Here is a 27,088-nt window from a genome sequence, read left to right on the forward strand (position 1 = left end):
CAGCCCAGGAGAGACTTACGGGAGACTCACCCCAAGTTCATCTTTACGACCAATGTGTCTGGCTGGAGAAAGCCCCGGTGCCTTTGCACGAGCGAGGAAGGCTCTGGACCGGGGAGACGCTGGCCCAACAGCAGCGGCCCCTTGTCTGGCTTAGGGGCACCGCACCCCGGGGCACCGTGGTGTTTGCCACAGGAAGTCCTGGGCCACAGCCTAAATGTCCGTCATACATAAGTGACAATGCATTCATCCCACGGAATACCTTCTTTGCTAAAGGCATGGGGGCCCCTGTGTCAGCCGCGGTGCTATGTCCCCTGGAGGCTCCCACATGTCAATTCCTGGGGGCCATCCGGCCCAGGAAGGGGCAGGACCTGAAAGTCTTACCTGCAGGGCGCGGGAGGGCGGCTGCAGCTGCAGGTAGCACTGACTGGGAGAGTACCAGCTGCCGAGGGAGAGGTAGCTGGGCAGGTACTGGGTGCCTGCGGGCTTCCCATTAAGCGCTGTCACCTTGGTCTGAAGAGCAGAGGACACTCGGTCAAGGCCTGGGTGCCGGGCATCGGAGAGGGGTCCTGGGGACGCTTCTGCCTGCTCTGCCCTGCAGTAAGACCCTCCCATGCTTCAGTTTCCCTTGGGGGAACCCCTCCCCAGTCTTCAGGGGTGTGGCTAGCGCCTGCGCCTCCCCTGCCCAAGAAGCCAGTGTCACAGACCCGCCAAAGGGTGCTTGCAGCCGGCTCAGGCAGGGGCAGGCGGCTCCTCCAGGGACACACTGGGAAAGCCTCTCTCCTGCCCCTCCGCCTAGCCAGTGGCCCTGGTGGCTTCTTGGAGGGGATAACCCCGCCCACCCCCCTCCCCCGAGAAATAAACACAGAGGAAAAGGAGCAGCCGTGTTGGACAGCATCCCCTGGGGCTCGGGACCCAGCCCACTCAGAGCTTGCAGCCCTAACCCTGCAAGCCCAGGCCCTGGGCAGTTATGTTATTCTGCCCCTTGGGGGATTTGAGCTGGTCTCCTGCACTTGCTGCTGAGAAAATGTGGCTTACGCAACAGAGAGGCCACAGGGGTTTAAGACCTCTGCGTAACAAAGAAGTCCTTTGTCCCTGGTTCCTGGCAGGCAGGTAGCCTCTAAACCCCTGCAATTCCTGGAGCGATGCGAGTATCTTCCTTCTTCACGATGGATCTCGCTAATACAGGCTAATAACGTGACCCAGAGTGGGGACCGGCCACCCTGGAGAGACCACCCATGTGATCGCAGGGTTATGGCTTTGAGCCCTGTGACACCAGCCTGACCTCCGAGGGAAGGGAGAAGCCTGGAGACTGAGTTCAGTCCTCCGTCCAGTGATTTAACCAATCATGCAAGCGTCACGAGCCTCCCAAAAAAACTGTGGACACGGAAGCTTGTAGGAGCTTCCCTTACAAAGCTTCAGATCTGGGACCCTCCCAGACCTCGCCCGGTGCGTCTGCCTCTTTGGTTGGTCCTACTTCGTACCATTTTTGCTGTGAGAAAACTGTAATTGAAAGGTGGTGGGGTAGTGGGAAGCCCCACATTTGTGGCGAGTGGGTCAGAAGTACAGGTGGCCTGGGGACCCCTGGGCTTCTGGTCGGTGTGTGAATTGAGGGCTGTGTCTGTCACCTGGGAAGTGTGGCCCAACTCTGGGTAGCGGGTGGCAGGAGTCATTGCAATCTCCCAACTGGGGAGGTAGTCTCTGGTTCCTCCAGGGGTCTGAGAGATGCCAGGCTATGGTCACTCTCTCAATATGGGGCAGTGGCCCAGGTGACCGAACGGCTGTGCTCTGTGCTGAGTAGCAGTGCAAACACAGGAGAGCGTGGGTGCATCTTGCTGTGACTGTCACTTGGTAACGCAGTGGCTTCGGTGGTTAAAATCTTTAAGGGCGTGTCACCCACAGAGGACAAAGTAACCACGAGTGTCCTTGGTCCCGTGTGCACATTTACTCTCAGCTGCTCTCCTATCCCTGCCACCCAGTCTTTGTGGGGCTGGACTGTCCACCCAGTTCCAAAGCCTAGGGCTGGGACATCCTCTTCATCTTCTATCACTCCTGTTCGTTCCTCCAATGCTGATGGGACACCAAGTCCTGCAGACTCTACTTCCTCAACAGCTCCAGTTTGGTGGCCTCTCTGTCCTGCCTCCTGTGCCCCCTGAAGACACCCCCTTCCCACTGCAGGCTCTGGAGTGACCCCTGGCTATCAAAAATCAGATCCCTCTGGGCTGGGTGTGGTGGCTCACGCCTGTAATCCCAGCACTTTGGGAAGCCAAGGTGGGAGGATTGCTTGAGACCAAGAATTTGAGACCAGCCTGGGCAATGTAGCAAGATCCCAACTCTTAAAAAAAAATGAAAATTAGTCAGGTGAGATGGCATGCACCTGTAGTCCCAGCTACTCAGGAGGCTGAGGCAGGAGGATCACTTGAGCCCAGGAGTTTGAGGCTGCAGTGAGCTATGATCATGCTACTGCACTCCAGCTTGGGTAACAGAGCAAGACCGACCCTGTCTCTAAAAAATTTTTTTTAAATTTAAAAAGCAATCAGAGCCCTCTGTCTCCCTGATGCTGCTTTCCAGGGAAACCTCAAGCATCCCCATGAGCTCCCTCCCCAATCTCTTTCTGAAGTGGCTCAGCACAGCTGAGCATTTGCAGGACCCGATTATAGTATGATCACAGGAGCCTCTGAGCCTCCACGCATGCTGTTCCACCCTCCCACAAGCTGCCTGGCTGTCTTCCTTGTGGTCAGGAGTCCACCTGGAGAGACCCCCTTGGGAGGCCTCCTCCGGCATGACTGGGCCAGACACCCTCGCCTCTCCCCAGCCTCCCGATCCTCCCTGGGATCGCTGGGTTATCCACCCCACCATCTGGTTGGCTCCATCGGACTGGGAACCCCGGCCTGGAAGAAGTGCCACATCCCTACCCGCTGGCTGAATGACAAGGGTCTAGGGAACTCACCCACCTCCAGCCACACGTGCTGGGCTGACGTGGGGATGGAAGGAATCTCGAACCCCACCAGGCCACCCTGGGACACAGATTCACTGGTGTAGATGTTGTCCTTCGGTGTCAGCTCTGCCTTAATCTGGACGGTCACCCCCTCGGCAGGGCTGCCGTCTGGGTAGGACAGCTCCACCTAGAAGGGGTCATCAAAGATTCAACACGATTAACGTGGCAACTTGCCCCAAACTGATCTGCAGAATCGGCGTCATTGCCACTGAAATCCCAGCTGGCTTCTTTGCAGAAATTGACAAAATGGTCCTAAAATTCACAGAGGGTCGCCAGGGGCCCTGAGTAGCCAAAGCAATGCTGAAAAAGAACAAAGAAGGGGACCCAATTTCAAAACTTATTGCAAAGCTACAGTAATCAAGATATAGGCATACGGACAGACATGGAAATCTACGCAGTAGAATTGAGAGTCCAAAAATAAACCATACCTCTCTAGTCAACCGACAAGAGGCCTTGACAAGGGTGCCAGGACCATTCAATGGGGTAAAAAACAGTCTTTTCAAAAATGAGACCAGGCATGGTGGCTCACGCCTGTAATCCCAGCACTTTGGGAAGCCGAGGAAGGAGGATTGCTTGAGGCCAGGAGTTCGAGATCCACCTGGACAATATAGCAAGACCCCATCTTTACAAAAAATTTTAAAAATTAGCGAAGTGTGGTGGCATGTGCCTGTAGTCCTAGCTAGTCGGGAGGCTGAGGAAGGTGGATTTGCTTGCACCTAGACGTTCAAGGCTGCAGTGAGTCATGACCGGGCCACTGCACTCCAGCCTGGGTGACAGAGCAAGACCCTGTCTCTTAAAAAAAATACATGGTGCTGGGATAACTGGATATCCATATGCAAAACAACAAAGTTAGGCCCCTATGTCACACCATATACACAAATTAACTCAAAATGGATCAGAGACCAGAATGTACGAGCTGAAACTGTACCACTGTTAGAAGAAAATCTAAGAGTAAACCTTCGTGCCCTTGGATTTGGCAAAGAAGTCACAAAGTACAAATGAGCTTAATCCAGTGCCACGCCAGGGCAGAGACTGGTGGATAGTGCTGTGAACATTTCCATGTGACCCTTAGACAGACGGTCGAAATGAGGAAGGCATTGACGTTTTGAAAGGAGCGTGGATCGTGGCCCCTGCAGGACCCTGGAACAGCCCCTCAGCTGTGCAGGTATCTAGTGACAGAGTGACCCGGGCTTCAGCCCACATGATCCTGTTAAACACGCCGCTCTCTAATGCGGAGGGTGGATTTTCCTGGTCCTATGTGAAATGCTCCCTTTGACCGAACTGAGAGCCCCGAGCCCCTTCCTTGAACACGTTCTGAGCCTCCACGAAGTCCTTTAGTTTCTACTCAAGCTGGGGCCCTCGAACGGAGGGCACAGGACTGTGTCTCTGTGCGTGAGGCCGTGGGGGCTGGGACCCCAGCTCAGAGAGAGAAGGGAGGCCCAGAGCGAGCAGGAGAGTCAGGCCTCAGTGTGAGGACAGCAGCCAGCCCCACGTGGGCAACCCATGGGTGGCAAGAGGGAACTGGTGGCCGGCAGAGCGGGGGTTCTAGGGGCATGGCCTGCTTTCCCTTGGGTGACAGTGGGCTCCGCTGGCCTCACCCCATCCTCACAGCTGCAACTGGCATGAAGATGCCCCCGTTTAAGAATTGCAATAAGCTAGCACTCTGGGAGGCCGAGGCAGGTGGATCATTTGAGCTCAGGAGTTCAAGACCAGCCTGAGCAAGAGTGAGACCCCGTCTCTTACTAAAAATAGAAAGAAATTAGCTGGACAACTAAAAATATATAGAAAAAATTAGCCAGGCATGGTGGCACATGCCTGTAGTCCCAGCTACTCGGGAGGCTGAGGCAGGAGGATCGCTTGAGCCCAGGAGTTTGAGGTTGCTGTGAGCTAGGCTGACGCCACGGCACTCTAGACCGGGCAACACAGTGAGACTCTGTCTCAAAAAAAAAAAAAAAAAAAAAAAGAATTGCAATAAGGATCACGACTTCTGGTCACCCCAGTATTTACTGTGCCTAAGAATCACGTGGCAGGTGGCAGGCAGGGGCTCGTTCAAAATGCCGCTTCCCCCCACCAGGGAGTCTGCATCAGCTGGTCTCGAGGACAGGGGATCTGCCTTTCGGGAGACTGTTAGGTCCTCAGGGGATAAAATCAACCCAATTAAGAAACTAGACCAGGCAGGGAGGCTCACGCCCGTAATCCCAGCAACTCAGGAAGCTGAGGCAGGAAGATCGCCTGAGGCCAAGAGTTCAAAACCAGCCGGGGCAACATAGCGAGACCCTGTCTCTAAAAAATAAATAAATAAATAAATAACAAAGCGGTGCTGCCTTAGAGGAACTGGCTTACTAAATGGCCACCCGGCGTCTCGGATGACGGCGCAGGTACAGGAATGTCTGCGTGGAGTAACACAGATAGTCCTTTTAGGCAGAGCAATGTCCCGCGCCCCTCACCGGGGGGCGGCTCTCACCATGCTCCACACGGCAGCCTCTGCATCCCAAGAGGGCAAAGCTTACGTCAGGGCAAGCAGGAGACCCGTTTTCAGCCGAGTCAGAGCTGAGTCTCCATGGCGGGGCAGGGGTTTCACGGTGGTCCTTGGGCGGGAGGCGGCGCAGTAACCTCCAAACTTACCTTCCCCATGTAGGCCAGGCCCGGCTTGAACTGCTTCCTCGTGTCCTTGGAGTAGCGGATGTCCACCAGCTGCCTCTGCACGGGAGTGGAGTCGTCGAACGCAACCTGCTGGCTCCCGTCCACGCTGGTCACCGTCGCCCAGATGCTGATCCTGCCCCGGAAGTGCTCGGGGACGTCTGCCGGGATCATGTCCCTCACGCAGATGTCAAAGTCCTGGGAGCCGAGGATCTGGAGGGGGCAAAACACAGTCCGTGCTCGTGTGGGGTTGGGGCGGTCTCAGGGGCTGTCCCCCAACCACACACCCGAGGCGCAGGGCTCTCTGGCCACGTGGAGGGCCGGGGGACACTAAGTGACATAGTTCACTGCATGGGGACCGTGCAGAGGGTCTCTTGTTGGATCCACACAATGTCCCAGGGAAGATGGGTGTTGGTGTCATTGGGCAGAAGAGGAAGGAGGTCCCCATGGTGCTGACTCAATCTCCCTCAGCCCAGGCAGCGGGGGTCGCATTTGGACCAGGCCAGCCCCACTCCAGAGCACAGAAAGCCCCGGTTCAACCCCTATCTCAGGACCCCTCCCTCCGGCCCAGCAAATAATCCACGTCCAGAAACTGATGGAAAATGACTCAGCAAACGGGAGAATAAGACAAAGGCCGCCAACTGTCAGCCCCCAGGAGAACGGCTGGGATACCCAGGGTGCCAGCGGCAGGCACGGAATAGATGAGGGGCCAGGGTGTCCACTCCTTGGAGAAGACGTGTCCCAGGTGGGAAAGAGACAGGAAAGGAACTTCGATTGCGGAGTGGGGAGGAACCGGGGCCAAAAGGGTTCATGTCGCAGGCACCTACAGAGACAAGGAATCTCCAGGAAGGGGGTGCCTGTTACATTGCAGCGTGCTCACAGTGTGACTATGTTGACACCAAAAACAGGCTCCAAAACTTGGCAGACAATGGAATGTACAATAGAGCAGTGACGTTCACAATCTGGTGGTTCCTCAAAAGGAAGGACTCTGTGACTACACAGAAACTATTCCTTGACCTATACACTCTATATGGGTCAATGGTATGGTACGTGCATTATATCGCAATAAAATTATTATTATTTTTTATATTTTTAGAGATGGGTTCTCACTACATTGTCCAGGCTGGCCTCCAACTCCTGGGCTCAAGCGATCCTCCCACCTCGGCCTCTCGAGGAGCTGGGACTACAGGACATACATTTATTTTTTTTTAAAAAAACTTAACATCCCCAAATCTGGGAGGAAACACACCAAAACATCAGCGGTGGCTGTGTCTGCTTGTTAGAGAGCCAGTCGTCTTTATCTTCTTCCTTTATAAAGGAAGTTTCTAAAGTTTCTACGTTCAGCCCGCAGGAATTTTACCCTCAGAAAGACCCCCCCCCACATAGCTGCTTTAGAAACTGAAATGATGCGGGCGACGGCAGAGCCGCAGCGGGGCTGCAGCAGGAGGTCTCGCTCCTCACCGTTGTGCTTCTGAGAACGGGGTGCCCCACCTCGTGGCTGTAGTACCCCACGCCATTTACGGTCATGTTGATGGTTAAGGCCCCCGACACGGGTTTCCCAAAGGTATACCTGAAACGAAAGCATAACGGGCACTCAATTTCACAGCCCAGAGACCCCAGATGGGGCAGTGGGGGGCCGCCAGCCTCAGGAAGGCCAGTAGTACAGTGACTGATACAGTTCCCCTTCCTCACCCTGCATTTTGTTCTTACAGATCCCCTGCAGCCTGGAATCGGGACAGATGATGCCAGGGCCCTGTGATCCTCTGTACCAAGTTGACAGAAAAAGAGACCGAAGGTCAGAGAGGAACTCTGAACCTGAGAGCACCAGGTTGGTGACACCTTTGGAGCAGGGCAGTGCAGAGGAACAAGCACTTGTGGGCACCTGGTCACACCTAATGGGTTCAACCTTGAACCAGGGACCTGATCTCTTTGAGCCTGTTTCCTCAGCCAGAGAATGGGAATAAAACTATCCTCTCAGGGATGTTGGTGAAACTTAAATGTACATATTAGTATGTCACGCCTGGTGCAGAGGGAACACCTGTGCGTGGTGATCAGGAGCAAAATGGGACAGCTCAGCAAATAAAAAATAACTCCGGGCATTTCAATAGCATTTCCTAGACTGCGAACGCGTGTGTACCCGGCTGCGCGCCGGACTCGAAACAGCACACGGCTGGAGGAGACGCAGACCGGAGAGCCCTGTCCGCCACAACCTCTGGGAAGGCGACAGAGGGGAGACAGGAGCGGGGGCCTCTCAGGGCTCTCCCGGCCACACCCAGGAGGGGACAGCACCCCCTGATGCCCTTGGCTCGACCCTGGTTCGGGGTCCGTCAGTAACCGGGCCAGCAGGTGCGCAGCCCCCTCCAGAACCCTCTCCCAGGGCAGCACCCTGGCTAGGGGTGCGTGGGATGTCCGGGGGTTGCAGGGGGAGGGGGCACCCTCGAGGGAGAGGGACCTCAAGGGGACATTTGGGAGGGGCAAGCCCTCATGGAAGGGGGTAAGGCCATGGTGGGGAGTGAACGCCCATGTGGGGGGCCATGGGGGAGCAGCACGGGGGGCATGCGGGTGGGAGGGGCACGCCTGGCGGGGGAGGAGCACGTCCATGGGGGAGGGGCACAGTGTGGGGGGGAGAGGAGGAGCACTGCCCAAGGCGGGGGAGGGGTACGCCCAAGGGAGAGCATGTGGCAGGGAGCACAGCACGCCCGCAGCGGGCGGGATGCACCCGCTCAGGAGGCAGGGGTGGCAGGAGGGGAGACGGATGCTTTGGGGGGAGGGCCCACCCGCAGGGGTGGTGATGCCAGCCAGCGTGGGCAGGACACACACGGGCGGTGTGGGACGTGCTTGTGGGGCAAGGGGACGCCACGCGGGAGGGAGGCAGGCAGCAGGGGAGGGAGAGGCCCGGGGGGGGGCCCCCCTTTCTCACCTGGCCCACACGGTGCCGGGCTCGCAGGCGTCCAGGTCTCGGATGTAGGGGGGCGGCTCGATCAGAAGCTCAAACTTGGGCAACGCTGAACAGAGAGCAGAGAGCTGGTGAGCAGGCGGCTTCTCCCGCCGAGGCGGCTCGGGAGCGTGCCTGGCGTGCCAGGAGGACAGCCGCAAAGCTGCGCCGGCCACCTCCGGCCGACGCTGTGTACCAGCGCACGCCGCCCTTCGCGGAGAGGCCGTCTGGGGGTTTTGCCAGCTGCATCTGTTTCCTGTCTTTGGGGGACAGGATCCTGTTTTCCTGCGGGGGCGGGGGTGGCACCTCCCATCGCTCTGAGACCCTGTGCTTTGAGGGTGGCGGATTCCAGCCATCCCAGGGCGGGGCGAGCGGCTGGCGGAGCCTCTCTGCTGCTGGGCTCCTGGGAGCCCACAGGAGGCGTCCGCAGGGTGACCGTGGCTGGGAGCAGGTCTCTGTCTTCGCTGCAGGACTCAGCCCTGGGAGTGCGGAGCGTCCCCGTGCACGGCCAGGGGAGGCACCGACACGGGGCACAGCTCCGAAAACCAGAGAGAACCCGGTCGTGAGAGCGTCTTTACGGGAGCGCAGATCCCTTTCCTGTCACCACGAGACTGCACTGGGCTCCTGCCACTTGCACCCCATCGCCCAGATGGCGACAGCCGGGCCCTCCTCGAAAGGAGGAGAAGCCCTTGAGCACAGGAGGGAGATTCTGGCGCAGACGCGGCGTGAGCGGCTCTGGCCCACGTTCGCATCTTGGCCCTTGTCACTCGAGCAATTTCCCGAACGGCTCTCTCAGCCTCAGTGCTCCCATCTGTAAAGTGGAGAGACCTCGCAGAGTCGCCTTAAAAAGGGATGGGAATTCTGGTACGTGGCCACGACACGGATCCACCTTAAGGACATTACGCTAAGTGAAACAAGCCCCTTACAAAAAGACAAACACGGTGTGGCTCCGCCTGTATGAGGCCCCTGGAGTCATATAGGGACAGGAAGTGGAACGGCGGGTGCTGGGGGGTGGGGAAGGGGGGATGGGGGGCTGGTGTTTCATGGGGACAGAGTGGCAGTTTGGGGAGATGAGAAAGTTCTGGAGGTGGATGCTATGGCGACTCACAGCAGGACGAATGGATTCAATGCCACCGAACTGTACACTGAGGAATGGGTACGCCGGGCCGGGCGCGGCGCAGCGGCTCCCGCCTGTCACCCAGCACTGTGGAAGGCCGAGGCGGGAAGGGAGGGTTGTCCTCCACCACCACGCTCAGCCACCGTGAGCCCTCAACGAAGGGGGACCCTCGTGCCCCTCCTCTTCATCAGCATCCTCGTGACGTCTGAGGTTGCTCCCAGATCTGGAACCCCGGGACCCTGAGAGCCTCCAACTCACCATACTTCTGAACTTCGAAGGACTTGTTGTACACGCGGCCTTGCATCTCGACAAAAATGAACCATTCTCCCAGCACCGGCTGGTCGGACAAGGGGAAGCTCGTGTTGGTGACGCCTGTGTGAAGAGAGACACCCCTCTGTGCCCGGGCGAGGGCTCGTGCAGACAGCCACCAGCGGGGCCCAGCCCCGGCACCCGGCAGCAGTGAGGTCCAGGAAGAGGGACCCCGGGACCCTGCTGCTCCCAATGCCCCGGGCAGCCCCCCGGCGGGCAGGAGGTCACGCAGAGGCTGGCGGGGTCTGAGAGGAGCAGCTCTGAGGCCCCCAGCGGGCTGAGGGAGGGACACGGGAGGAGGCTGCACCTCATGTTCCCGGGAGAGCCTGCAGCCAAGGTCAAGGGCAGGCTGGGAGCTGGACAGACAAGGGAGACAGGCCGGCCCCGCTCGCCCTTTCTGCTCCCGAGCGGGAGTCACTCCGGCCTCGGTGCTGCTGCGTCCGGGGCGTCCAGCACTGCGGGGTGCTGAGCAACAACCCAGGCCTCCAGCCCAGATGCCAGGAGAGTACCACCGCCCCCCCCCAATGATGACGATCTAAAAGTCTCCAGATGTTGCCAGTATCCCAGGGGGCAAAGTCACCCCCGGGTGGGAGTCGCCGAGATAGATGAATGGGTGGCCGGATGGACAGATGGATCGGGACCGGGCAGAACACTACCCTCCAAATATCGCCCCAGAAATGTCATCGGCCTCTGGCACGGGAGGTGCCCTTTGCCCTGGGTCAGCGCCCCTGAACCCGGCCCGGAGCTCTGTCTTCACACCGGGAGCCGATGGAGGGGTTTGAACGTGCGCACGGACTCCAGGCAGCTCTGGGGGTCTCCCGCTCCTGAGTGTGACACGCTCCACTTGGCCCCAGTGGTCAGACAGCGAGGACAGTGCCTCGGGGACTCAGGCAGAACCCAGAGTCTAGGGCGGCACCCACAGCTTCCCTCCATCACACTGGAATCGGAAAACGCAATGGCTAGGACGGTTTTTCCCCAAGTGTTCAGAGAAGAGGAGTTCTAGATGACTGGAGGACATTTAAGGAAGTGTGTTGGGAGCACACATTTTCTAAGGAGCCTGTGGCCAACATCCCCAAATGCCCCCTGAAAGGACAAAATCACCCTGGTTGAGAACCCTTTGTCTACGCACATCCCAAGGGGGTTGTTTTTTAAATTATTTTTTAGAGACAGGGTCTTGCTATGTTGCCCAGGCTGGTCGCGAACTCCTGGCCTCAAGCGATCCTCCCGCCTCAATCTCCCGAGTCACTGGGACTATAGTCCATCGCACCCGAGGGGTTTTTTAAAAACAGGAAGTTGACCACTTCCCTCCTCTGTGCCCCTAAGATCAAGTCTATATTCTTCCCCGGCTCTCACCAACCTCACCCCTGCTCTTAGCTCTCCTGACACCCAGGCCACTATCTGGCCTCCAGCCTCACTCCCCCAGTCACCCACAGCTCTTCCCAAATGCGGGGTCCCTGCCTGGAACATGCTTCCTGCCACTAGCTTTGCCTGGCTACCTCTTATTCCTTCTTCACTTTGTCACCGAAAAGACACCTCTTCCAGGCAGCCTTCCAGGATTGCTGCTGCCACCCTGGGCTGGGATAGAGCCTCATTTTGCCCTCTCTGCGTCTGAACTTCCCCACCCTAGCATTCATCACAACTGACATTATCTGGGCTGTTTAGTTAATATTTGTTTCCCCCATTGGGCTGGAAGCTCACCCCGTGGCAGTATCTCCATGGTCCCCAGCAAGCATCTGCTGGTAGGAAGACGGCAAGCCAGGGAGAGAGAGGGAGGGACGAAGGCAGAGAGGGACAATGGAACAGAACAAAAGGGCCGAGTACCAGGGCAGCAGACAGGAGGAGGCAGGGGGGATCACCAAGAGACCCCTGGGAGTCCTGCCTTTGGTCCCACCATGACCCGATTTCTGGACAGCCCCAGTGTGTGCACGGCTGTCCTTGGACTCCCTCAATTCTACTTATTCCCTGTCCTCTGATGGGACACCACGTCCCTCCCGGCCAAAGCAAAGAGGGGGACGTCAATTTCACAGCCCTTCTAGTCATAGAAAAAGGAAAAAAGCCCATGTATTTGGCCAAAGCAAAGCCTTTTCTGAGTCCCAAATGAAACAGGAATGTCTCACGCAATGGGGACAAGGTCTTTGACCTGCAGCAGGAAGAAGCTGGGGGCAGGTGCCAACGGACAAGGCCACAACACTCCAGAAAGGTCTCGAGTTCTGGGCAGGATTCCCAGGCGGGAATCGCGCAGAGAAACCTCGGCAGAGGGTCCGAGTGTGCGAGGCCGGGGCTGTGGCCTGGGCTGAGGCTCCTGGACCCGAACCCACACCTCCCAGGTGGGTACCTGCCCTCTGCTCCTCCTTGGTCCCCTCCAGCCGGGGTGACAGTCGGGGTACGCTGGGGAGGGAGCCCCTGGACAGATCACACTGTTTACCTGGAAGGTCGATCGCACGCGCAGCCGGCAACCTGCGAAGGAAGAAACAGCGAGGAAGGGAAGGACACTCACCGCAGCAGACGGGCTTCAGGTTTCTCCACTCCACCATCCGAGAGCCGCGGGGGTCCTGCAGGGGGGACAGACACGTGTGGAGAGCTCAGGGCAGCCCAGCGTGTGCCCAGTTCGAGGACGTGCCCCAGCCTTGTGTCTTGGGCAGACAACCGTGGCGGGCAGACCCCAGGATGAATCATTAACTCGACACGGGAGCAGAGGGAGCTCTGGAGGGGGAAGATCTGAAGGCAGAGGCGGGCCGGGCTCCTCTGCTTACTCAGGGAGCTGCGTGCAAATCTGCAGGGGTGGACAGACACACGCTCGGCCTGTCCCAGGGAGGACCTGGGGACCAGGATGGAGACGAGGCCAGGCAGGAGGGGCCGGGTCCCGGCCTCGCAGGGCACGAGGGCTCAACCCAGAAGGCGGGTGGTGGGCAAAGCCAGACCGGATCTTGCAGAAGGTGGGCTGACCATTCCCCGAGTTCGGGCCGCGGAGGGACACGGGCCACTCACCAGGATGTGGGCTTCCAGCTGCAACAGAGACACAGAGGCGGTGAGCGAGCCCTCCGCACTCGCTCGGTCCTCGTCCACGCGTAGCCTGGGTCCCTCGGGACAGGCACTGTCACTGTTACGAGTTGAATTTTCCTCCCCCTCCCCCAAATGACATGTGTCAAAGTCCTAAGCCCCAGGACCTCAGAATGTGACTGTATTTGGAGATAGAGTTTTCAGAGGGGAAATTAAGGTGCAATGAGGTCATGAGGGTGAGTCCTAATCCAGTACGACCGGTGTCCTTAATAAAAGGGGAAACTCGGACACAGCCACGCACAGAGGGAAGACCACATGATGAGACACAGGGAGAAGATGCCATCTCCAAGCCAAGGAGAGAGGCCTCAGAAGGAACCTCCCCTGCTGACACCTTGATCTCGGACTTCTGGCCCCCAGAATTGTGGGAAAATAAATTTCTGTTGTTTAATCCACCCAGTTTGTGGTACTCTGTTAAGGCAGCCCTAGTAAACTCATACAGTCACCGTTGACAAGGAGGTGGCCGAGCCCCTGCTCGCCCTTCCAGACTTTCCCCAGTGACGACTCCTCCAGGCAGCCTTCCTAGGGACATTTTCCCAGGTGGCCCATGCCAGGGTCCCCTTAGGCCCTAATGTTCCCAGAACTTGGCAGTGAGCCAGTGCCCATCAACGTCTACCTGGGTAGCACATGCTGCCTCCAACTTGTAGAACTCTCCGGTCCAGTTCCCTGGCTTACACACGCCCTGCGCCTCCCGAACTCTGCAACATGCCCTGGCCCCCATGTGCTGCTGATACTGGGCGTGGGGTCTGTCCCATCAGCTCAGGGCTGCCTGTGTACCCAGGGCTGTCCCTGTTGAGCCCAGAGGCATCTAGAAGCCTTGCACGTTGGATTCAATTCCTTGTGATTTTACCTTTCCTGCGGGCTCCCAGCAACCCCCAGAGGAAAACAGACGGCTGCAAACATCCAAGGCTCTTTCCTTCCTCATGGGCCTCAAGCCCGCAGCAATAACTGCACATCTGGCAAAAGCCCATCTCAAGTGCCCAAGGCCACAGAGGGAGGGCTCTGAGCACACAGTACCCAGACATCCAAGCACAGGGAACCAGCACTGTCCACCCGGAAAGCAACCAGGGCCTTCAACACCAGCCTGGCCGCGGACCCTGAAATCCCACTCCTGGGATCTACCTGAAGCTGGGGAAGGAAACACCAGTGGAAAGGGAAGGTTCGAGTATAAAGACAACCGTGGCAGCATTTCTGACATCAGCAAAACCTGGAGACATGAAAATATCCACTAGGAGGGGGTGGTTAGGCACGAAGTCTTCCCAGGGCAGAAGCAGCTCGGGTACTCAGGTGAGTTTACAAGGCTATGTCCAAAAACATGGGCAAATGCATCGAAGTATCCAATAAAAAAGTAGCATAGTCCCAGCACTTTGAGAGGCCCATACGGGAGGATCACTTGAGGCTAGGAGTTTGAGACTGGCCTGGACAACATAGCAAGACCCCATCTCTAAAGAAAAACAAAAACAAAAAAGTAGCACCATCACTTGGAGGTGATGCCAGTTAAGCAAAAGCCGCATATACCCAGAGAACTGCACTTCCAGGCTGGTCACCACTCACTGGAGCACTTCGCAAAATCATTTTCTAGCACATGAGCCCCACGGATGGGGTCCATGTCTGATCTGCTCAGCAACTAGAACCAGCCTGGCACACGGCGGGCGCCTTCCATGAGTCCTCCTGGGGTTTCCAGAATGGAAGCTGCCCTCCGACCACCTTCGCGTCTTTGCCATGCATGGCGCAGTTTACGCAGTTTACTCGAATCTTTCTTTACAACCAAGGCCGTTCGAAAGCGCCTCGTCGTAGCAGAACGCCAACAAGTAAACGCAGAGGAAACAGCTGAGTTAGAAAAATCACCACGCTGCAATCATCACGGTCAGTTTCGACTCACGTGATTTTTGCACCGTCTGCTGATGCCAGAAGTCTCAGGGGCACCTCTGAGGGGAAACGAGGCGTCTGCCGAGTCTCGAGTGTCCCCTGTGGATTATTTACTGATCATAAAAGCGAAGCAGGGACTTCGCAGAGGGAAACCAGGCAGACTCTGCTTGAACGACTGGCCACTGTCAACGTCCCCCAGCAACGGGACAAAGCCACGTCGGTGCCTCCCGATACGAGGCCCCAGGGAGGACCCAGCTCCGCTTCTGTCGCTCCTGCCCAAGGTTCACAACCTGAGCCTGGTCGCGAGGGAGCGGCAGGCCAGCCGACTCTGGGACACTCTGTAAGACAACTGCCTGGACTCTCCCAAAACGTCAGTCGTGAAAGACCCAGAAAGGCAGCGAGGAAATGATTCGAATTAAAGGAGACCAAGAGACGTGATGATCAAATGTAACAAATTATCCGGGATCAGATCCCGGACCAGCGAAGAAACAGGCTATAAAAAGGATGTTGTTGGAACAACACATATTTTATATTATTAATAGATAATATTTCTGTATTGATGTCAAAATTCTTATATGTGATGATTAAGAGAATGTCTTTTTCTTAAAGGATACAGGCAAAAGTATTCAGGGGTAAAAAGACGTAATATCTGTAAATTATTCTTAAATGACTCATTAGAATAATTTTATAAGTGTGTGTATACATATAAGTACACTACATACATAAATACATATATATTTGTGTGTGTATATATATATATGTACACAGAGAGACAGGGACACAAATGTAGCAAAATGTAGGTCTTGCCACGTTTGTAGATCTGTAATTGGTGACTCTAGACCCGTGGTTCTCAAAGTGTGTTCCTCACAACAGCACCAACTGGGAATGTCAGAAATGCAGATTTTTGGGCCCTTTCCCAGAACTCTGGAGTGGGCCCAGCAATCCGTGTGTGAACAAACCTATCGGGTGGTTCTGATGAACACTCAGGTTCGAGAACTACTGCTCCAGCTCAGGGGTTGGCAAACTATAGCCCTCAACCAATCCGGCCCTCTGCCTCTTTTTGTAAATAAAGCTTTATTGGCACCCGGCCGTGCCCATTCATTTACATACTGTCTATGGCTGCTTTTGTGTGACAACAGCGGAGCCGAGTAGGTGCTACAAAATCCACCTGGCCACAGAGTTCTCTGTGCTGTTCTTCTAACGTGTCTGTAAGTTTGATGTTATTTCCAAATAAAAAGTTAAAAGGTCCGTGCCCTTTTTATGAGCACGTATTTATTATTCTGAAGGAGGAATGACGGATTCGATGTGGCAGTTATATTCTCTTTCTAATAAAGCTTGAATAGATGCGTGGCAGTTAGGACTTTAATGCTAGTCCACGGCCACCGAAAGCCCTGCAAGGTCACCGGCGCTTCCTGGCTAAGGAGGAGTGAGCCGGGTCCACCCGCCAGCCTCCCTCCGTCACAGAGACACCCCCGGGGCTTCCTCAGTGGCCACAGAGCTTCAGGAGGAACGCAGAAAATAAAGGGTTGCCCACGGCGGCCTTGACCAGGTGGTCCCGGGGTGGGGGGCGGTGCTCCAGGCACAGTTTTAGAAGCTGATCTCACCTTCTCGCTGACGGGCCTCAGGTCTGGGGAGACGGTGAAGATGCTCACAAGCACTGGAAGAAAGCAGAGGGCGTGTGGCACCTCCGGACCACGGCCAGCCACACCCGCCCCCCACCGGCCCGCTACGGCCGCCCACCTCGGTCCTGGGGCCTGTACACCGGCTTGTCCGTCTGGATGAACACAGAGGCGCCCCGGCCATCCACTGTCACCGAGGTCTGGTTGTGGAAGAGGAGACCCTCCTCTGCCGGCCGGCTGTGACCCCACACCTTCAGGAGCGCCTGGCCGCGGAGGCCCGTGGGCACCTGCAGGCAGACAGCAGAGCTCTGGGACAAAGGTGTCACCCTGCCAGGGGCCAGGATGTTGGGAGCGCTAGCCTGGGGGTGACTGTCCCCCCGCAGGGGACCCTTGGGAGTTTCGGGAGATGTTTTTGGGTGTCATATCTACCGGGAGCGGGAGATGCTACTGTCATCTAGTGATGGAGGCTAGGGACGCTGCCCAACGTCCTGCAGTGCACGGGACACCCCCATGGCGAAGAGCGACCCATCCCCAAATATCACCAGTGCTAAGGCTAGGAAGTGCCAGGCCAGCTAGAGTGACGGGCCTCCTCTGCCCACGCTATAAAGTTGCAAAGCTGCTTTCACTCGTGACCCCTGCGGAGTCAGAACCGTCTCTCACCTTGCCAAGTGACTTCACAGCCTGGGAACAGGGGACTGAGACCCCAGGGCCCTCATATACATATGCGCATTTGTATGTGCGTGTACATATGTGTTTGTACATATATCATATGCAGACATGCGTCTGTACGTTACCTTGCTCTAAAAACATGGCACACACACAGTGTGTGATTCCATCGCTGTGAAGCGTCCAGAACGGGCAAAGTAGTGGTTGCAGGGGCTGGAGGAGGGGCAGTGGGGAGTGACTGCTAATGGGGATGGGGTTTCCTTTTGGGGTGATGGAATGTTCTGGAACTACATAGAGGCGGTGGTTGCACAACCTTGTGAATGCACTGAATGCCACTGAATTGTACATGTTAAAATGGTTAAAATTGTACATTTTAAAATGGTTAAAATGGTCCTAAAATTTTTTTCCCCACATAGATGGAAAAAACAAAAACAAAAACAAAACCACTGCAGAGACTTAAGGATTGCCCTGGAGCGGACCCTTTGCTAGGACACAATTTCCGTTCCTCAGGGGACGGGGCCCACCCTGTACAAGTCCCTCTTGCCTTTCTAAGCGATGGCGGAACACCCCAGTTCCGCGGTTAAGTCCCACTCCTGCACGGTCTCTGTTCGTGCTCAGAGCAAACAAAGTCACGCCTCCCCGCTGTGACACACACGCGATGGCAGCTACCACGTTCTGGCCGTCCCTGGGCACCCGGTGGGTGGACACCATCTCCCCGCAGTTCACATGGGGAGCCACGTGTACCCCCGTTCCTAAGACCATGCAAACGTGGGGTGTGCCCCTTCTGAGGGCTCCTTTGCCAGCATCCACCGGCGTGGTCCCCCGAGGGGTGGAAGGGACCCTGGTCCCCGTCACGGGGAACAGCTGCACGAAGCGTCCTGCCGAATTGCGTGACATCCGCACGGCGTTTCGCACCATGGTGTCCGTTGCACGGGGGAGGCCGGGGCGGTGCCAGGCCCCCATCCCTGCGACCAACAGGGTCAGCCCCACCTGCCGCCCTCAGGAGCCAACTTCTGGGGCCTGTGAGTTCCCTTTCAGAACCAACCTGCCTCACTCCCCGCTCCAAACTGAAAACCTTCACCTGCCCCTGTTTCTAGAAACCTCTCAGCATCGGCCTGAGGCTGCGTAAGGAGGAGAAAGTCCCAGCCACCCAGGAGCAAGGCATGCGTGGGCATGGTGGGTAGGAGGGAAATTCCAGGGTCGGGACTGCATGCTAGAGGGACAGAGAGGCTGGGGGGACACGAGGCTTCCCCTGAGGACAGAAAGGGGGGCCGACCCCCAACCACGGCCCCCAGAAGGGCTTTCCCCCTCCCACAGGGAAAGGAGGCAGGAAGGACCCTCGGGGGGCTGGCCTGGCTTTGGGTCTCTCCGGCCTTCTTTCCTTCTGCGTAGGGGACAGAACGTGGTCCCTGTTCACAGGAGGAAGCGCAGCTCCAAGGCCGAGGTCAGCGTAGCCATGCAGCTCCCTCCCCGCAGGTGCCCGAGCACTGCAGAGCCCCCATCGACTCTGGGGACGGGGTGACGAGACGCCTCGCCTCCCCCCGGGGTGCTGGGGAGCACCGGGCCTAGATCACACGTGGCCTTTGGGGACAGAAGTGACTCTCTCCAGGTCAGGAAGGCTGCATAGCTGCCGTTGTAACCACGTACCCTCTGCTCAAAGCAGTGGCCCCACCTGGTCCTGCACCTGCCTGCCCCCAGAGGTCTTTCTGGAATATTCTGGACTAGGCAGATTCCACTTTCCCCAGCCCCGACCTCAGGGATCCAAGTTCACTTGTTTAACATCAAGGACAACCAAGGGCTCGGGGGCTGAGACCCACGCAGGGGAAAGGTCCCCCGCGAGGCCGTTAGGGAGGTGGCCAGGAAGGGCTGGCACCGCTGGAGGCCGAGATGGCAGGTGAAGGGGGACAGGCTGAGGGAGAGGCCCCCGGGGCGGCCCCCCTTGGGGAAGGCTGCGTGGAGTGGCCAGTTCCACCCCAGGCCTGACCCCAACGGACATCCGGAGGCAGCTGGCTTTACCCAGCGCCCCACCCACCAGGCCAGGGACACCCCCGGGCTCTGGATGTGTGTCCCACCTTAAAGGACGCTTCTCTGCCCCCCTAAAAGCCCAGGACGCAGCCCACTGACCCATCGTGACCCTCGGATTGTGCCCAGGAGAGCAGACAGCCAGAAGCCTGGCCTCAGGCACCAGCCCAGTCCCCAGAAGGCCTGACGCCCTCCCTGGAGACTCAGACCCGTGGCAGGGGGACACTGCCTTCCAAGTGCGTCCTCGAGAGAAGCGACCCGATTGGCCCGACCCTCTGAGCTTCCGCTCCCTCTGCTGTGAAGCGCTGAGGATGTCTACTTTGAAGCGTTGCCGTGAGGAGAGTTAATCGTGAGTATAAAACAGCCGGCGCACAGTTAGACACCCGGGGATGGTGGCAACAAGGTGTCATCATTGCTGTCCAAACTGGATAGCCTCCGGAGCAGAGGACTCACCCGAGACTGACTGCAAAGATGGGAAAATCTCCCTCGCACGGGTTACGGGAGAGCGCCCGGCTCGCTCTATTCCAGGCCACGGGCTGCTGCCTGTGGTTTCCTCCTTCCTGCCCCAGGACCTTTGCACTGGCTCTTCCCTCTTCTTGGAACGCCTTTTCCACAGATCCTGCACGGTGGTTCCTCCTGGCCTCCTCAGAGGGGCTCTCCCTGCCGTATAAAACGTGGCCCTACACACCCTGCTCCCCAGCCCTCTCTGCCTTTCTCCAAGGTATTTTAAGATAAAATTGAATGCTTTCTGTTCTGTGAGGTGATCCTACTGATGTCATTGGGTGTCGACTGTCTGATCCAACCCTCACCTGCCGCCACCAAGGCTGATGGCTCAGAGAGCAGGGAACCTGTACGGCTTCGTGTTCAAGACTTAATAGATGCTTAAGAGACATTTGTTACAGAGAGGCACAGGTTAAGTATGAAACATCGGAATGAAGCAAGTGCCATGAGGTTTTAGGGACACTTTCTAGAAAGTTCCACCAAGGGCATCTAAGCCGCATCCTCACCGCACAGGTGAGAAGGCCAAGGCTCGGATTGGGTAGGGCCTTCTCATGGCAGCCCATGCCAATGTGCTGGGCGCCCACAGCACTGGCTTCCAAACCGTGTGTCCCGAAACTGTCACGTCCCCAGAGGAGTGCCCAGGGCGGGCAGGGCTGGGGAGTGGGGAGGGGGATTCTGCACCCGTAAGAGCAGCGTGGCTTTCACCCAACGCCCGCACCATGGTTCCGCAGAGCGTCTCGACCTCAGCACCATGGCACCTGGGGCCGGATCATTCTTTGCCAGGGGGCAGCCTGTGCATCCTACGAGGTTTAGGCTGCATCCCTGGCCTCGGACCTGACAGGCGCCAAGAGCAACCCCTTCCTCCTTCAGATACGACAACCAAAAAATGTCTCCAGACTTTACCAAATGTCCCCCGGGGGACAAAGCCACCCCCACGTGCAAACTGCTACCTTAGGGAAAGGATTCTATCATCGAACATAAGGCCCCACAGCAATTAGACACTGATGACACACCCCGTGGAAGAGGAACCGTCGCAGCCCCACTTCTGATCGCTGGGGGTGGGCACCTTCTAACTGATTCTCAATCGCGTCCATTTGTCAGGGACTCCTTCGAGCATCTGGTAAAACTTAAGGAACAGCTGACCCCCCAAAACGCCTGCGATTTCAAGGCTTCCAAATCCCTGAAATCTAAGGACTCCAGTTGAAAAGCCCATGTCAGAGAATTCCCTACGGTGCAGTTTGGTACGTGAAACAATTTAAAAATTTAAAAATAACAATATTCAACGCTAAGAGGACGTGGGGAAATTTGCTCCCTAATATATTGCAGGTGGTGCCATGAACGGGTACTGCTGTGTCTCCCAAGGCAGCGGTCCCCAACCTTTTTGGCACCAGGGACCGTTTTCATGGGAGACAATTTTTCCACAGACTGGGGATGGGGGCGTGGTTTCGGGATGACTCAAGTATATTCCATGTATTGTGCACTTTATTTCTATTATTATTTCATTGCAATGTTAATGAAATAATTATACAACTCACCATAGGTTCCCAGGGCTTGGGGACCCCAGCTCTGATACACAGCGAGACCCAGAGAGAGGCCTGGATCCTAACCTGCAAATCTTTCAGGGCGTTCAGGCTAAAGAAAGCATCCAAGATGCTAACGCAGCTTTATGCACAAAGATGCTGGCAACTTCTGGATTATAGTATCAAAACTCTGAAAATAATCTAAAAACAATCTAACCTGGACAAGGTGAGGTTAGTAAATGAGTATGCAAGAGAGGCCCGGCAGGGTGTTGTTTACAGTAAGATGCAAATTGCAGTGACAGAGACTTAGAAACAGAGAAGCACGTTTACGGCAACATGTTGAGAGAAAATAGCAGGAAACACCACGGAATGTGCCCTTTAATCAGAACTATGAAGGAAAATATACGTTCAAGGCTTCGTGGGAAACACACAAAGTGAAAAGTAAGCAAAGGGGACTACGGGTGGATTTTGCCTTTTCTAAACTTCATTATTCGTTTCTTACATTACCGTTGATGATTTTTCTCGCAACACAAGCAATGTCTCCTGTTCCCTTCCAATTCCAATTCTTTACTTTCGAGGTAGGATTTATGATTTAAAAAATTCACAGCTTACCTTGAGTTTGATTGTCCCTTTATCTAAAAATGAAAATAAAATGGAAAAGGGTTAAATCAGGAGCCGTGTTTTCCTGCCTCCCCGTGCTGTGGCCTTACAGACAAAAACTCTCTCAATCCAGAGGGGTTTTTCTGTGGACAAACGCATCTTGGGTTGGGCTGGCCTGGCTGGGATTGGCAGAAGCAAGAGGTTTCCTCCAAGCTGGCGAGAGCTGAAGGCTAGAGGGTTTGCACAAAGCTGAGCTATTCAGGGGAAAGTTGGCCTGCCTATGTACTTAATTGACTTCACCCCTGGCCCCTGCCCAAAGTAAGCTGTGAGGAGAGTAAAGGGAAAACACCGGGGGAGAGGAACAAGGAGAAGAGTGGAGAGAAAGAAGAGGAGACAGAGGTCCCCAGTGGACCTCCCCCACTGAACCTGATTGGTCTCCTATCACCTCACTCTGCTACCCACACTGGGTCATTTGTGGTTCTAAAATCTGTCCTGGGTTTTCTGGCCTCCAGGACTCAATTAGGCACCTACTGTTTTAGCCTCCCAGCATCCATTACCCCATTTCCTGCTAACAGGACCTCAGTTACCATGGGGAGCTACCTGCCCAGTTCCCAGTCTGTGTGGCTTTGGAAAGTCTCCACTCCCCTCTCTTGGGGCTCTGTGCCAATCTGCATAGGCCATCACTTCTGGTCATAATGATTGGCTAAGGGTTGAGCACATGACCCAAGATGGGCCAACCAGAGGGAATCCTGGGACTTTATCCAGCCGTCCTGGGAAGCTGGCACTCCCTCTCATCGTTGGGGGAAACACAGACTCCATCAGGACGTAGGGCAAGAAGCTGGCCAGCAATGCCAGGGGACTTTCTTTCTAGTTATGAGAGACCATAAACTCTCTGTTACTGAAGCCAACCTGAGCTGGGTTTTAGTTGGCTAGCCACTGATCAGCACTGCCCACTTCTTCTAAGACTAGAAGGACTTCTAGAAGGTTCTAGAAGGACTTCCTCTAGGTAGTCCTTCTTCTAGCTTCCACAATCTCACCTCCTCTGACCACGACTCCCCGTGTCCCCAGGTGCTGCCTCGCTGGCCTTGGAGCCCCTAACATCATCTCTCTGTGTCTCCCGTGGCTGCGTCAGGCTCTGCATGAGGAATGAGTCTACCTGCCCTGAGAGACTTCAGCTCCTGCAGGCAGGTCCCTGCACTCACCACCTTTGCCCAGGAGGCTGACACTATTGTTATCCACATTTGACCAAGGAGAGGGGGGAGAAACTGGCTGAGGGCCTGAGCTCCACTCAGTGAAAAGACCTATGAGCCCAGGTGGGGGTCTGATGGCACAAGGGTCCTGGAAACCCAACAAAAGGTCTGAAGTGGTCATGAGATCCCTGCCAGGCCCCCAGCTTTACCTCTGCCCAAAGCTGGAACAGAAGGGTGCCCCGACTCTGTCCAGATCTGTGCCCATAGAACCAGGGCTACCAAGGAAGTATGTATGCTAGTTTCCAAGACAAGGCAGGTGGCTGCCCCTCCTGGGCCTTACTCCTTCCATCTGTGAAATGGGGAGAATGCAACCTGCCCTCCCTCCCTCCGTCTGGGGATGTGAGGCAGAAAGGAAACAAAGCAAAGCCCACACTGCCCCCAGCTCTAAAGGCCAGCAAGTGGCTCCACTTTGCAATGGGAGAGGAAGCCTTGGTCAGGCACCCAAGGGACGTACCCAGGATGGCTCCCTGGCTCTGCGCCACCGCCTCACCCTGGGCCACCAGCTGAGCCTGGACCGTGACTTCCCTTGGGGAGTTAAAGATGGTCACGCTGATGACTTCCTCCACTCCTGATCGGAAGACAGAGGGAGCAGCAATCAAATAGCCCCTGCAGGAAAGGAGAACCGAGGTGAAGGTCTGACCCACCCCTGGCCTCACCGCCACCCTGGCTGGGTCGGGGCACTCCCCAGGCAGACTCCTGCCTTTTCCTGATCACACCTGGCTGGCACTGTTGCTCTGCGTGTTTTTGTTCCCCAACAGTCTTTGAGGCCTGAAATCAGCTTATTCACCTCCGAGGTCCCCATGCTGGATAAGAATCTGGCCTCATTGGACTTACCCAGCACCACACACACCCCCTACTCTCTGTACTCTGGCCTCCAGTCTCTTTTCTCAGCTACTTCCTTCTGCCCCAGGACCCTTGCAAATGCCATGCCCACTATCTGAAATACTCTCCTCTGTAAGCCAGGTAACCAGCAGGATGCTACTTGATCCTCACAGCTACCTTGTGGGAAGTGCTAACACGAGCCCTGTTTACAGAATCAGAACGTAAGCCCTGGAGAAGTCAGGTCAAGACTCAATCACCGAGAGACCAGAATTTTAACTCAGCCAGCCAGACCACAGCCCAGGGGAAAGGAATAAGGGGCTTTGCTGCAGCATTCACTTTAAGAACAAACCCTGAAAACAAACTAGACAGTCCCAGAGGAGAAAAGCTCTGGGAACAATGGAATCAAAACAGCCCTCTCTTTCTGAAAATCCTCTGATTGACTGTGCAGACACTTCTGGAAGAGAAGTGTTGCTATCTCACTTTCCCAATGGGAAGCCGATGCTTTAGAAGAATAAGGAACATGCACCAGATCACAGCCGGGTAGGAGAGGTCCTGCCTCCCCCAGACTCCCAAGGAAAATTACAAAAGCTCTATAACCTCGTGAAATATTTACAATGAGCTGGCAACTGCCAACAGCACTGGCAAGAAAAAGGCACCCCAAACCCAACCACGCAGAACAATGGACACCCGAAGAAAGTAGGGTAAAGGGAAAAACTGGACAGGGCAATGAGATCAGGACAGATTTCTATGTCCTCAAAGTCACCTCTGGGACAACAGGACACTCACATGCAAAAAGATGAATTTGACCCTTACCTCACACCATACACTAAGATTAACTCAAAGTGGGTCACAGAACTAAACGTAAAACTGTAGAATTACTAGAAGAAAACACAGCAGAAGGTCTCTGTGAACTTAGGTTAGGCAAAAATTGCTTGGATAAGAAACCAAAAGCATGATCCATAAAAGAAATCACTGATGAACTGGACTTCATGAAAACACCATTAAACATTTTGTGTTTCAAAAGACATAACGAGTTCGTGTTGTGTGCTGCCTGGCCATAACACCGGCCACAGCACACACTGACCCTGGGATCACGCTGTGCTCCGTTTGGTTTGAACAACGCCCAGGGTTCAGTCCCCTGGGAGCATCTGTGTACTGTCCAACTGCGGGACCAACTGCAGCCTGCAAGACTCTAGGTGCACAGTATGTGCTATCTAACTCCTGCTCTGACCGGGGCACAGAATGACCCTAGGTTCGTAGGTGTCCTAGTCCACTCCAGCACGGGTATGTGGCCTCCTTTAAAAGGGACATACTCTTTCTGTCTAACCCCTAGAGCGTAGACGGTGTCACGAATACACGTGCTGAGTGTGGAAGGGTGTCTGAGGAATACACCATCTACATGTTCATTTTCCTTGGTCACCTTCTAAAGTCCTAACCCAAAATCTGGGTGAGCGTCTTCATCCAACTGCCCAGAGAACCTCATGTAACCAAACTGACTGTCCCCGCTGTTCAGAAGTGGCAGCTGTTTGCAGCTGTTGGGATGAACGCTAGCCATTCGCCGTCACACCCGACCCCCCTCCTTCCCCCAGCATCTGGGCTGACACTGGCATCTTCTCACCCTGCTGGTCTCAGAAGGTTCCAGACTGGGGAAAGTGTGTTTGGTTAAGTGTCGACAGAACTGTCCTTTCAACAGTGTGCAAATCCATGCTGCTTTCTGGGGTCAGGGATTCCTTATATGAAAATTCCTCAGGTCACAGAAGTGGGTATCTGTTGCTGTTCCTAAGATGGGGTCCTTTGGGCTGGGGGGGTGGGGAGGATCATGGTTCTGGCCAAAAGGCCAGCTAATCCTGAAGCCGGTCAGTCATTTGGGGACTTCTCTTCCAGCACCCCTGGCCTGCACCCAGGAGATTCCAGCAGCACTGCCTCCCTCTAGCTGTGACAACCGAAAATGCCTCCAGACATTGCCGAATGACCTCAGGGAGACAAAAATTGCATCTGTTCTAAGAGATGCAACTTTGAAAGCAGCACAAGGACAACACTTTGCAGGGTTCCGATGTCACATAACCTCACAAAGCGGAGATGGAGGGAAATCTCATGCTCGGAGCACAGTGTGTTGTCTTACTTTTCAAACTGTGACCAGAAAGGAGCAAGCTGGAAAAGACGACGCCCACCCAGTCTCACTGCTTACCTGTTTTCTGGAAATTCCTAAACAAGGGCTACTTGAACCAGCCACCTCCTGAACATCCAGCTAGACTGAAAGGCTGGGCTTGTGCGGCGGGGCGGCCCCCCTGAACCCACAGCCCTGCAGGACTTACCGAACTTCGCAGGTCTGGAAACGTGCCCTGCGAAGCCAACTAACGGGAAACTGTCCCCAGCAACTAGGGGATTCACCTCCTCCCTGTGTCCACCCACCAGAAGCTCTAAGCAAACCTCCAGAAAAATGTGCAAGCAAAACAAACACTTCCTCCCCCCACCACGCCCACCCAAGGGCGAGGCACAGCGGGACACTCCTCCCGTGTCTCTGCTAAGACACGCGCCTCTTGCCTCCGTGCCTTGGACAACTGGAAATCGCCACCCGAGATGACAGCCCCGTCACACGAAGGGGGCGAGGTGGGAGGGGCGTGGCCGGCCTCGCAGCCTTTAGCTTTGGGGAGTCCTTGTGCCTCCGCGGGCCCACTTAGGGCGCCCCCTCCCAGAACGCTTCGGGAGCAAGGCTGCGCTTCCCGCCCGGCGCGGAGGCCGTGTAGCCTTGGACAGGTGGCGGCAACTCTCTCCGCCGGTCCCTGCGACCCCCACCCCGGAAGGCGACCAGCCTTCTCCGCCGCCTGGGGATACTCACGGGGCCTGGGGCTGCGCGGCGCGCACGCCGTCCCGCGGCGACAGCGGCGACAGCAGCAGGAGCAGGAGCCGGAGCAGCGGCCCGAGCAGGGCGCCCTTCATTTTTCGGCTCCGTGGGGGCGCCGCGCCCGGGAAGGGGGCCGGGCCCGGGACGAGCCAGGGCCGGGGTCCGAGCGCGGACGTCCCCGCGCCGCCACCGCCGGGGGCCCTTTGTTCGCAGCCCCCGCGCCGTGCGCCCGGCGCCATGCGCCCCGCTCCGCGCCCGGCCAGGCTGGGGCAGCCCCGGCCAGCCCCCTCCCCGGACCCGCCTCGTCCCCGGGCCCGCCCC

The 27,088-nt window shown here is 56.3% G+C and overlaps 1 protein-coding gene across 1 annotated transcript in view; it reads right to left on the reverse strand.

The window, feature by feature from the left end:
- CPAMD8 (C3 and PZP-like, alpha-2-macroglobulin domain containing 8) overlaps positions 1 to 27,032 on the reverse strand; it is a 78,351-nt gene extending 51,319 nt beyond the window's left edge. The window contains exons 1-13 of the mRNA XM_012664244.1: positions 26,762 to 27,032; positions 23,555 to 23,706; positions 21,863 to 21,885; positions 16,663 to 16,828; positions 16,527 to 16,579; positions 12,985 to 13,002; positions 12,494 to 12,548; positions 9,946 to 10,059; positions 8,556 to 8,640; positions 7,097 to 7,205; positions 5,621 to 5,848; positions 2,952 to 3,122; positions 382 to 510 (exon numbers count right to left, since the gene is read on the reverse strand). Coding sequence (XP_012519698.1) covers positions 382 to 510; positions 2,952 to 3,122; positions 5,621 to 5,848; positions 7,097 to 7,205; positions 8,556 to 8,640; positions 9,946 to 10,059; positions 12,494 to 12,548; positions 12,985 to 13,002; positions 16,527 to 16,579; positions 16,663 to 16,828; positions 21,863 to 21,885; positions 23,555 to 23,706; positions 26,762 to 27,006 — 1,548 coding nt within the window. The 5' untranslated portion in view covers positions 27,007 to 27,032. The remainder of the gene's footprint in view (positions 1 to 381; positions 511 to 2,951; positions 3,123 to 5,620; positions 5,849 to 7,096; positions 7,206 to 8,555; positions 8,641 to 9,945; positions 10,060 to 12,493; positions 12,549 to 12,984; positions 13,003 to 16,526; positions 16,580 to 16,662; positions 16,829 to 21,862; positions 21,886 to 23,554; positions 23,707 to 26,761) is intronic.
- Positions 27,033 to 27,088: the final 56 nt, after the last annotated feature.

Source organism: Propithecus coquereli, unplaced genomic scaffold (assembly GCF_000956105.1).
Source record: "Propithecus coquereli isolate 6110/MARCELLA unplaced genomic scaffold, Pcoq_1.0 Scaffold877, whole genome shotgun sequence".
Lineage (NCBI taxonomy): Eukaryota > Metazoa > Chordata > Mammalia > Primates > Indriidae > Propithecus > Propithecus coquereli.